General features: G+C 51.3%; 3 protein-coding genes across 3 annotated transcripts; 1 reads left to right on the top strand and 2 right to left on the bottom strand.

Moving 5' to 3' along the window:
- Nucleotides 1–35: 35 nt before the first annotated feature.
- Nucleotides 36–3,301, bottom strand: N7489_007782 (putative translation elongation factor eEF-3; the record flags this gene model as incomplete). Its single annotated transcript, XM_056713532.1, has 2 exons — nucleotides 36–121; nucleotides 187–3,301. 2 exons carry the CDS (start codon nucleotides 3,299–3,301, stop codon nucleotides 36–38), a joined length of 3,201 nt encoding a protein of 1,066 aa, XP_056567247.1.
- A 3,393-nt stretch (nucleotides 3,302–6,694) lies between these two features.
- On the top strand, nucleotides 6,695–7,142 carry N7489_007781 (TMEM14 family protein; the record flags this gene model as incomplete). Its single annotated transcript, XM_056713531.1, has 3 exons — nucleotides 6,695–6,731; nucleotides 6,787–6,879; nucleotides 6,946–7,142. The coding sequence occupies 3 exons, from the start codon at nucleotides 6,695–6,697 to the stop codon at nucleotides 7,140–7,142; spliced, it is 327 nt and encodes a 108-aa protein (XP_056567246.1).
- Nucleotides 7,143–8,041: 899 nt separating this feature from the next.
- Nucleotides 8,042–11,522, bottom strand: N7489_007780 (GPI inositol-deacylase; the record flags this gene model as incomplete). The annotated part of the gene is made up of 4 exons (XM_056713530.1): nucleotides 8,042–8,270; nucleotides 8,334–10,924; nucleotides 10,984–11,076; nucleotides 11,253–11,522. The coding sequence occupies 4 exons, from the start codon at nucleotides 11,520–11,522 to the stop codon at nucleotides 8,042–8,044; spliced, it is 3,183 nt and encodes a 1,060-aa protein (XP_056567245.1).
- Between the last annotated feature and the right edge of the window lie 81 nt (nucleotides 11,523–11,603).

Genomic DNA, 11,603 nt, shown 5'->3' with positions numbered 1-11,603 from the left:
CATAATATGCATCAATAAACACCCCAACTGGGCGTTCAAAGGTCTTCCTCGTCGGAGAACACCTCCTCACCACGCTTGCGGCGGGCAGCACGCTCCTTCTTCTTCTTGCGGAGCTCAGAACCTGTAGGGAAACAGTTAGCAATTGAACATTGCGATGTATAAGTGAGGTATAATTGTATGACTTACCAGAAAGCTTGACCTTCTTCTGGACAACGATCTTGTTACCCATGGCATCGAACTTGTCCTCATCATCGTCACCCTTGGCGTCGAGACGGGGGCCAGAACCCTGACCCTGGACCCAGTTGTGTCCGGAGGGAGTCATCATACCGTCGTTGACGGCCCAGACTTCGTCAGTCAGGTTCTCAGTGAACTCACGGGAGTGAGTAATGATAACAACACCACCCTCGAAAGACTTGATAGCCTTGGAGAGGGCACCGAGGGAGTCACGGTCAAGGTAGTTAGTGGGCTCGTCAAGGACGATAAGGTGGGGACGCTGCCACGAGCAAGCGGCGAGAACGACCTTAACACGCTGGCCACCGGAGAGACCGCGCATGCGAGAGTGAGAGACAAGCTCGGCATCGAGACCGAAGTTGGCGCAGTGCTGCTCGATCTCCTTGCGGACAAGGGGACGGAACTGACCGGAGGCGAGGGCCTCCTTCTGGTCAACCTCAGCGACCTGCTTGGGGTGAGAGACGATAATCTCGGAACGGGGCAACCAGGTGTTGTCAGCGGACATGAGAGGAGTCCACTTCTCGGACTTCATGCCGACGTTGTCACCCAGAGACCAAGAGATCTCGTACTCGTAGGTGTTCTTGAACTTGCGACGAGAGTGGATGCCGATAACACGACGGAGGGTGCCCTCAACCTTGTAGATCTTGTCCATGGCCTTCTCATCCTCCTCGGTGACGATCTTGTTGGCACGGTCCATAGTCTCACGGTCCTCACCGGTCTGGAAACGCCACTGGATGTACTCGGAAGGAGTGGAGTTCAGGTGGTTATCAATGTGAGCGAAAGCGTGCTGCTTAATGTAGGCAATACGGATGTTCTCGTGCTGGTAGACATCACCGGAGGTGGGGATAAGTTCACCAGTCAAGACGTTAACGAGAGTAGACTTGCCAGCACCGTTGGCACCGATGACGGCAATACGGGAACCAAGGGAGACCTGGAAGGTAATTCCGTGGATCTGGGGCTTGGGGGTACCGGGGTACTGGAAGGACATGTTGGTAACACGGCAAATGGCCTTGGACTTGGTCTTGACACCCTCAAGGAAACCGGGCTCGGGGAACTTGAACTCCATCTCGGAGGCACCGAGCTCGTAGTAGGACTTGGCAGCGGGGTGCTGCTTGACGAACTCGGAGAGGGTACCGCGGTAACGGCGGAGCTTGAAGCGCTCGTAGTGAACGACGTGCTGGATGACGTTGTCAAGGAACTTGGAGTCGTGAGACACCATGATGGAGGTGCAGGGAGAGTTCTTCAGGTAGTCCTCGAGCCATGCGACGTTCTTGACGTCCAAGTGGTTGGTAGGCTCGTCAAGCAGGAGGATATCGGGGCTCTCGAAGACAGCACGGCAGAGAGCGAGCTTCATCTTCCAACCACCGGAGAGGGCAGTGATGGGACCCTGGATCTGGAACTCGGAGAAACCGAAGTCGTTGAGCAGCTTGGCCTCGAGCTCTTCACGGGGAGGGTTCTGTCCAACCTCAGCCAGCTTCTTCTGGGTCCAGGCAATGACAGTCTGCTCAGTATCGGCAGAGTCGAGATCGTGCTCGACGTAGACGGTCTTGACCTCATCCTTCTTGGGGAAGCCCTCAAGCTGCTCGTTGTTAATGGCACGCATGAGGGTGGTCTTTCCGGAACCGTTGGGACCGAGGAGACCGTAACGCTGACCACGCTTGAGGCGCAGGTGAGTCTGGTTCAGCAGAATCTTGGCACCGTAAGCCAGGGAGAAGGTGCAGTTGCAAAGGTCAACACCCTCCTCCTCGTCAGAGGCAACAGCATCAGCGGCAGCGGCATCGGGGCAGGCCTTCTTGCGGAGCTCCTCAGCGACAGCCTTAGCATCACCCTCGCCAACGATGGCAGTGATGTAAGGAATGGTGTTCTGGGTCCAGATGACGTGGTCGTTCTCCTTCTCGTCAACGAGCTGAGCGGCGATAGCAGCAACGTAGTTGATGGCCTCCTCGGACTTGGCAATGACGTCCTTGTGCTTGGCCTCGAGGATCTCCTTGAGGATGGCGGAGACGGTGGAGATGTCACCAGCGCGGGAAACCTCGGGGATCTTGCCGTCAACGACGTGACCGACACGGGAGAGGGTGTCAAGAGCCTGGCGAGTCTTCTCACGGGCCTCGGGGTCGGCGAGAGTCTCGTAGTTCTTGTTCAAACCGGGCAACATCTTAGGCAAGAAGGGAGCGACAAGCTGGGGGTCCTCCACAAGCTTACACATGTTGTCGACAATGACAGCGGTCTTACGCTTGATGGCGGTCTCACGCTCAACGAGACCACGGTCAAGCAGGGGAACCATGATAGCGAGGGTAGGGCCAGTGACATCAGTGACGAAAGTGGTGGCACCGAGCAAGTGAACGGTCTCGGGGACGTTCTGGGGCTTGGCGATACACTTGATCAGCTCGGGAATGAAACGCTCAATATCCTTGTTGACGATCAGACCGCAGACCTTCTCCATGGTGGAGTAGGCAGCCTTCTTGATCTCGGCCTTGGTGTCCCACATGGCCTCGGAGATGACGGGGATCAAAGTAGGAACCTGGTAGCCGAGCTGCATCTGGGCAGACTCGACGAGGATGTTGAGGCAGTCGAGAGCAGCCATCTTTTCGGGCCACTTCTGAGCGTTGGCGAGGGAATCAAGGATAGGGGTGATGACGGCCTTGACGGCGTTGCCGGTAACAGCCTGGGTGATAGCGAGAGCGGCGGACTGGGCGGCCTGCTTGACGGGGACCATCTTGTCACCGACGGCGGCAAGGACGGGGCCAAGGAGAGCCACAAGGTGAGGCTCGACACCGGGAGCGATTGTGGAGTGGGAGGCAATAGCACGGATACCCTCGCAGGCACGCTCACGGGCGGTAGCGTCCTTCTTGTCGGCCAGCTGCTTCTTGAAGATCTCGGTAGCCTTCAGAGGAACAGTCTGGTCTTCGATGGGACCGCTGAAGAGAGTGGCAAGGTTGGTGGCAGCGGCAGCGGCCTCATCGGCACTGCTGGACAAGTTGAGGTTCTTGACAAGGTCCTCGAGGACAGCGACCGACTGGGCGGTCTCCTTGCCAGTGACGGCAGGAGAGGCGACGTTGGCGGCAGGCATTTTGGAAGAAATTTTGGCGGTTGAAAAGGAGGAAGGGGTATTAGAGTAAAGAAAGAAAAATCCTTCCTTTTTTTCTATGAGGGGTATCGTAGAAATTTTTTTGAGCAAAATACTCAACTGCGTCAAATTTTCAGACGCGAGCGCTCAAAGATTGGAGCGAACTTTTTTTCTATTCTGTCTATGCAGAGTAGAAAAACAAGAAAAAAGAAAGAAGAGGCCGACCCTCGAAGAAAAAGATGCAGGAGTGGAGGAGAGGGGAAGAAAGGGAAGGGGGGCGAGGATATTTATCGTGTGGCATAACCTGGGCGGCAAAACCCTATGAAATGGCAATCAAAAAATTTTTTAAAATTTTCAGGCCCATTGTCCCGCACTAGTGCTGAATTAGGCTTAGTATGTCCGTTCCTGCACCCTTATTGGGTTAAGTCCTGCTTTCGTCCGAATTCCCTTTGTTTGATTGGTTGAACCCGCTGCCTGGCTGTATTTGGCTTAGTAGGTGGCTTTTTTATTTTATTTTATTTTATTTTATTTAATTGTTTTAATATTTTTCTATATTCAATATTCAATTGATTATCTCTGAATAGCTTGTATAGCGTACATTGTTGTATACCCATTTACTGACAGTTACTACTAACTATGTATAGCCTGGATATGGCAGACCTGAAGTAACTCTCATCTGAACCTGCATTTCACTTGAGTCCTGTAACAAATCTCATATGCGTACTCCGTACGGAGTAACTCTAGGTGATTGTCCGAGGATAATTTAGTCCAATACTATAGTACCAACACTCCTATCCCTGTTGTACAAAGTACATTTTTGAACCAGCCAGAGGTGCGCGAGTTCGCCCTTCGCCACTCATGACTGAGTGGCGCAGTACCATTAGGGAAGAAACCCGAGTTTTCTCCCAGGGAAACTGCATATTTTTAGAGTTGCTAGGGTGTTAGTATTCGTCCAGTCCCAGACTTGGCACCTCCGTGTCGACATGCGGATGCTTAACCGCTGGGTACGCATCCGATCCTACATATGTAGTTGGCATGTCGGTCAGAGCTGAATATAATCTCAGCCAAAAATCAGGCAGAAATAAAAATCACCTTATAAACCTGTACGACTAGTATTCGACAGCTTTCCCATCTCAATATTTAATACCTACGTATGTAGGTAATTTTCTCCAACGTGTTCTCTTTGTATGAACGTCCAATTAAACGCGAATCTCACCCACGGGATGTCGAGGATTTCTTTCACCGCTTGATTTATCTTATCGCTTATCGCGTGTTTTATACCAAATTTTGAAATTTCGAAAAGTCTTCCAAGTCTCGCCAAATAAGAAATTCGGCTTACGTTGTATGCATATTGCACTAATAATAACACAACCCATCTAGAACAAAAGAAGTGAGGCCCCTGCTATCGCACCTTATCCCCCGCGAAAGGAATCGGGTGGCAAAAAAAAAGTCAAAAGTCAAAAAAATACCCAAACTCCAAAGAAAATCCAAACGAAAATCATCCAAGCCAACCTTGGAAAAGCCCAAAAAGAGAAAAATACAAAAATACAAAAAGAAGTGGAAAAAAACGGAATCGGCACAGTTGGAGTGGGCCTGCAAATCTAACATCCAACAATGCTCATTGAAAAATTAAAAAAAAAAAAAGTTTCTGTCCCTACGTCCAGGGTATAGTAGATGGCCACTCCGTAATCCGAGATTTCCGCGCGAGCGAATCATTTACATCGAATTACTTTTTCCTCGAACTGCTTCTGGAAGGGAACCGAAATTGCACGTCTCGCACTCGTTTCTTTTCCGTCTTTTCTTTTTTCCCCCTTTTCCTTCTGAATATTGTGGCGTTCCCGCGCCACCTCCTGGCACGTCGAGGCGAGGTCACCAAATGTACACTACACAGTTCGGTATATACCGATCCTACAATATACCGGACGAGTTATCAGGTATCATCTGCTGGCATCGGGCATACCGTTTGACATTTAGAGAGTGGATCCGACATGGCATCTGTACCCGGTGCCCCAGTTGTTTATTTGATGGGGCACGGAGGCGAATCTTCATCTCACCTAGTCTAACCCCTTTATGACGAGTTAGCTCGATGCAGACTATGTTAGACATGCATTTGCTTTTTGGGTATCCACTATTCGAATCCGGGGTAGATGCCGTGTAAGGAGGTTGTACTCTGTAGTGCAGTTGTGATCTGGAGATCTGATCCTTTGATTTAATCTGTTTTGCCTGTTTCCCTTGTAGCTTTTGATTTTATTGTTTATTGATTTTCTACCTTTTCCCCCTTTCTCTCACAGCCCCTTTTTCTATGTCTGGTTACCCAGGCGCCCCCTTTCCCGGGCACAGCGCTTAGACCCTTCCCTTCCTCTCTAATACATATATAGTCATCGGGGTTGATCTGTGGTGACGGGCCTATCACTTTGAAGCAGGGGAAATAAAGGGATAAGAAAGACAGCCTATCAGAGGGTATCGTATAGATAGTTTCAAGGCTGATGTCAGCTTGGCTCCAATGTTCGGTGACAGTCCAGATCCCATTATCCAGATCATGAAGAGCGCTGTGGAAACTGCATAGACAGCATTTCAGCCCAAGGTTTCAGAAGAGGGCCTAATACCAAGGATCTAGCAGCAAATCTCAGGAGAAATAATGCTGTAAATAGCGAGGCGACGACTTCGCTCACCCTATAGGAAACGCTGCTTTTCGACAGAACAGCAGATTCAATAGAGGATGAAGCGCTGACCACAAAGGCCAGGGCAGATACAACCAGTGTTGCCATTATTCTCGTTCCAAGAGTAAAACTTCGCGGTCTCAAGATGTCTTTTTCTCCGTTCCAGTCAAATATATGAGCCAGTTGTCCATGGCTATATCGGGGTTGTCGATCAATTAGATTCCTGGATCGGAGGTGCTTCAGATAGTCGGCGCTGCTCTGTATCCCAAACATTCTGCCCGCTGATACATTTACCCTCTCTTTTAATGGTATGGTAATATGTATTGCTCGGGAGTTTGATCGAGCTGTGTGCGGACCGAACCCCTGATAGCACCATATTGGAGGTACGCCTACATGGCGAGAAAACAAGTGTGAGTAGAATCCCACGTAGTTGAGGGTCTAGGGGATATATGCCATTCAAATATAAATATTTCGACATGCTGATTAAAAAGCAGTACCCAGGTCTAAACCAACTAGGTACCATAACTGATCTATATATCCCTACAATAATGCCCTGGTATAGACACTATGAGTAAGCGGAGACAGTGTGGAGCCAAGCCACCAAGATCCAATTGGGACTAGCTCCTGTTTACCAGGGGACCCCGGAACGTTCCGGAGGATTGCATGCTTAAACGATCTTTGTCGAAGGACTGTCACGAACCCCAACGTCACTCACCTCTCCCATACATCTCTCATCATGGCCGAACACCCTTCATTCACTCTTGCCGCCCTTCGTAAGTCGCCCGCACATGTAACAAATGTGACTTGCCAACTAATGACTAAAAACAGTGCCTGCAGGGGGTCTGGCTGGGTACCTGAAGACCCGCTCAGCGCCTTCTTTGATCGCGGGTGTCGGGCTCGGAATCTCATACGCATACTCTGGTAAGTGACGACCAGATAACGCCATTTTAGGCAATGATTCATCACCCGAGCTAACGATTTGGTCAGGGTATCTGATTAAAGAGAACCGTGACTACGGCACCGAGCTTGCTTTGGGAAACAGCGTACTCCTTCTTGGTTCTGCAATCCCCAGGATCATTAAAACCGGTGCTAAGGCGCCTGTGCCTTTGGCGCTTGGCGCCACTGGCTTGTTGGCATCGTACTACTACCAGAAGAAGGTTAGAGAATTCCGATTTGGGGTCTAGGTTTGACAGGATTAACCCAGATCTGGTATTGTGGTCACTATGTATATTAAAATCTTATTGCGATATCTCACGAGATTGTGATTGTACCTTTACTTGGAGTATGGAAGCTGCTGCAGTACTATAAGTGGCACAATAGCTCGTACTATCTAGATATATCAACCACACCGAGCTTCTCCTTGTTCTACAATAAATCTCAAGTTTCTGGTGTGAAAGAATTCATAATGCTAATTAACGCCAGAAATTATCCTATATAAACGTTGGACCTATCTTTCAATATTCTGACATGCATAAATTTTACATAGACATGTTTATGACGAGATCGATGCGATGAATCCCCATCTACTCAGTTGCCCAGGTGGTCTACAGAGAACAAGATTAAGTGGTAAGATAATTAGTATGTGGGAATGCACAACTCTATAAACCAGAACAAAAACACACACAGAACCACCCACACGCCCAGAACCGACAAGCAGAATCAATCCGTCGCATCCCGCAATCTATGTCCAGATAGTGAACAATAAAAAGTAGCCGAAACAGCAAAAAGCACATCCGGGATATATACAAAACTTCATCATAGCAGCCTGCCAGATAGTAGAACAGATTCCGAAGTCTGGAGGCTGCGAGTGTCAAGTAGTGTCACAAGGCTCCGATGATTCCCACTAGGAGAGACGTGGACATGTGGACTAGGTGTCGTGACAGGTGGTGTTGGGAGGTTTAAGGATTGGTGTGAAGGCAGGAAGAGATGGGGACATCGATATGCGTGAAATCGCTGGGAAAGACAACCCCGATGTCTGTACAAAAAGGTGACAACGCTCGTAAACTCCAGACCCATATGCGCAGCGCAACTCCGTGGCAAAAAGCGAATCAAACAAGCAGAATAAGAACAGACGTGAGTAGCTTCATGGCTTCTTCTTAACGTGACTGCTCCCCGTTTCTGATGGGAGCTCGTCGCCGTCGATGATACGCCACAGACGGCGCGGTGAGAAATTGTTGCCGACTAGGTAAATCCCGACAAACCAGGCTGCGAGGAGGTTGGCGAGGTGGTGGAGGAGATACGCGTAGGAGACGCCGTAGATCGCGGAGTAGATGGCGATGCAGAAGAAGATCATCGAGGTGACGTGTCTGAACCTGAGACGGAGATGATATGTTAGCCTAGGATTGTGAGTGATAGGGAATAACGACTTTACGTACCTAGTCGTGATGCGCGGTATCATAGCGCCGCTGGTCATGGTCTCGACGAGAATGAGGAAGGGCATAATAGATAAGACGTTGTGGTGGGATGAGAACGGCATAAACCAGTGCACGACGAGATTGTGAGCCCAGACCAGAAGGACTAGCACGTTGATTGGCAGGATCCACAACATCAGGATCAAGATGGAGTGTGCATAGTTGTCGAAGTTCAGGTGCGAGGTGGACCTGGTTTCCTTCGCGTGCCATTGCGCCCGCACACATGTGGCTAGCTGCACAATGCAGGCGACCATATAGGCAAACTGGTAAGGGATGGCTGTTGAGACAAGGATCAAAAGGATGGCGGTGTGTATAATGCGTCGTCGAGGTGTGGGGGTGTGGAAGATCGGCATATTTCCCCGGTCTTCTCGTCGGATATACCCTGACTTGCTGTGTAGGACCCCATAGACTAAGGAGAAGATGTTTACGAGGACGAGGGCAAGGTAGTTGACAAGGACGCAGACGCCAACGCTGATGAGACCAAACGCTGGAACTAAGAACCAGAAGAAACCGTCTTGTGAGCCAAGCAAGAGATCATTCTTGGTGAAGTCGACAGGAGTCTCGGTCGAGTTGGACCGCCAGTGGAGGGTTTCATCAGTCTGGGGCAGGGTTTTGGAAGTAGCCAGGGAGGTGGCCAGCAGAGACATAGCTACCAGCAGGAGAGGGAAGGAGGACCGCAATGCACGATCGAGGCCGTCTGTGAAGGGAATAAAGTAACCAGACTCATCGTAGACCTGGAACTGCTTACGCAGAACGAGGGCAACGACGAGCAGTGGGAAGGCCGCAAAGATGGTGCGATACCGCATCACTAACTCGCCAAGACTGCTAGCGAGATCGACTTGGAGGGAGATATCGACCGTCGAGTCAGAGGTTGGATCTGTCCACAGGTGGAATGATACGCCCGCGAGAGCGGCCTGCTCGCTAATTGCAGGCGGCATGTATGGCGCCACACCATGCAGGTTTACGCTGACCTCATTGACATTGACGAAAAACTTCGACTCGTGAGGGTCAGAGACGGATTGCCGGAGCAATGGAGCGAACAGCTCCTCCTTCTGGGGATGGCGAGTGATCTTCAACCGGTAATCAAGTAGACTTGAATACAGTGCGGGGATCTGAACTTCCATGAGCATGGGCCGGCTTGCAGGCAGCCGCATCTTCAGACCAGCACTGAGCAATCCTCCCAATCCCACTTTAGCCCGAATCATAGCGTCCGAACTGTCCGAAAACTCCGCCACGAGGAAGCCTGACGTCCGTACATTGGCTTTGTCCACCACAGCCACGAACTGGTGCTCTGCAAGAGCCTCCAAATCGTACTGGAGATACGAAAACGGCGGGGTACGATCGTAGGCGTGCTTGGATGAGCGGGTCGATGCAGGCAAATGAATAGTGTCCTCAGCTGCGCTCTTGCAGGCCAAACGGGTTGAGCCAACAGTGCCACCGGAGAAATCCAAATTCAACGGGAAATTCGTTGAACGGCCGTTGGATAGCGGGAACACGCTGCAGAAGAGAACCTCGATATTGCCATTCTTATCAAGCGATTGGTCCGTGAGTAGGGTGAACTTTTTACCAGAAACGCCCTGGGGAGGAATTGGTAAAAGACGAACATCCGGGCCATGCTGTAGGCCCAATTCACGCAGGATCAGCCTTTGGCCCTGTGCAAGAATAGTATTTGCGTTATCCTCAAGTGTCAGAAGGGTATTAGCCTCCTTCTGGGGCAGTGTACGCTCGGCCACTGACTCCAGACCCGTCAAGTACCACCGCTTGAGCACACGCATCCGTTCAGCCCGTGGTTTCGTTTGAGTAGGGCGTCGGGCATCGACGATCTCAAACAATGATTTAATTATAGCCTTGCGGAATTGGTCACACCAAGTAATCGACAGGTGATCCATGCCAATCCAGACATCCGGAATAGAAGAGGTGAATACGGTAAATCCGTGAGTCTCGGGAACGAGCGAGGAGATACTGGCGTAGTCGGAAGGCACCACGGTGTCACGCGCACCACCCGCGATAGAGATGAGAGTGACATGCCAGAGCGGGTTGTTGTTCGCCCATGTCTGCGCATAGGCATCACGCCAATAGTCGTTGATTTGTTTATAGGTGTGGACGATATCGGAATCGAAGGAGACAGGCGGTTTCGCGTGAGGTGCAGACATGGTGATGATCGTATTGACCGAATTGGCTTGATAGTTTGCCATAGTTAGAGCGGTTCGTGCCACTATTCCTCCCATAGAGTGTCCGACAAGAACGACTGCGCTGGGATCGGGTAACCCTGGATCTCGGCGGGTGCGTCGCGGATCGTGGTAAAGTGACAGTATGTATGAGATCGCCTCGTTTACGTATTCCGCTTGGTCCAACAGCGTCTGTCCATGGAACGCCGCCATATCCTCATTGAAGTCCACCATGAAAAAGTCCAAGCTCCGCGTTCCGGCCGCATGGCGGCTTTCGTCGTGTCGGACCACATCGTAGTAATGTCGCGAGGCCTCGGCGGCCAGGGATCGGACTTGGCGGTAGCTTCCAGCGTTTCCGGGCAGAAACAGAACCGGCACGCCGTTCAACTAAACACACGAGTCAGCACAAGAATTCAAGCGCATGCACCGAGTCCGGGCCACTGTACCCCGATGTTATCCTGGGTGTAAGGATCCACTCCTTCCTCCCGGTAGACGAAGAGGTTGTATTTGCTTGCAAAGCGGGTATGTTCCGTGTCAAACTCCAACATACGAATAAACGTCGGACTCATCATCGGAACACCGCAACCATCTCCACCATGTTGCCGACCGGTGAACGAGCTGACAATGGAGACCAAGAATGCGACCGCGACACAAGTGGTGAAGGCCGTCAGAATGGAGGAAGACCATGGACTGCGTTGGCGTGATTGCCGCGCACGGCGGCCGTCGGGGGCGGGGGCTTCCATCGGAAGTCGGGGGAGCCCAATGGCATCGGTTTGGTATCGTTGGAAGGTTGGGAGCACGGGGTGCGCCACATGCTCGAGTTTCGGGAGCGCGGTGTCGCGCTGCCGTCGCGGCGAAGGTCAAAGCTGGTGCCGCGCCTAGCTATTTGGGATCGGGATTTCTCGTCGATGGCGGTGCCATCGTCTGTTCGGGAGACCGAGGAATCTTCGTCCTCGACAGGAGAGCCAGACGAACGTCTGTGCATTGGAGAAGGCGGAGCCGGGGCTTCATCCAGCACACGACAGGTTCTTGGCGCAGGGGGTTAAACCTCGCAAGAGAACCCTTA

Source organism: Penicillium chrysogenum (assembly GCF_028827035.1).
Source record: "Penicillium chrysogenum strain IBT 35668 chromosome Unknown utg000004l_segment0_segment0, whole genome shotgun sequence".
Classification (NCBI taxonomy): domain Eukaryota; kingdom Fungi; phylum Ascomycota; class Eurotiomycetes; order Eurotiales; family Aspergillaceae; genus Penicillium; species Penicillium chrysogenum.
This window is presented reverse-complemented; position numbering and strand designations above follow the sequence as displayed.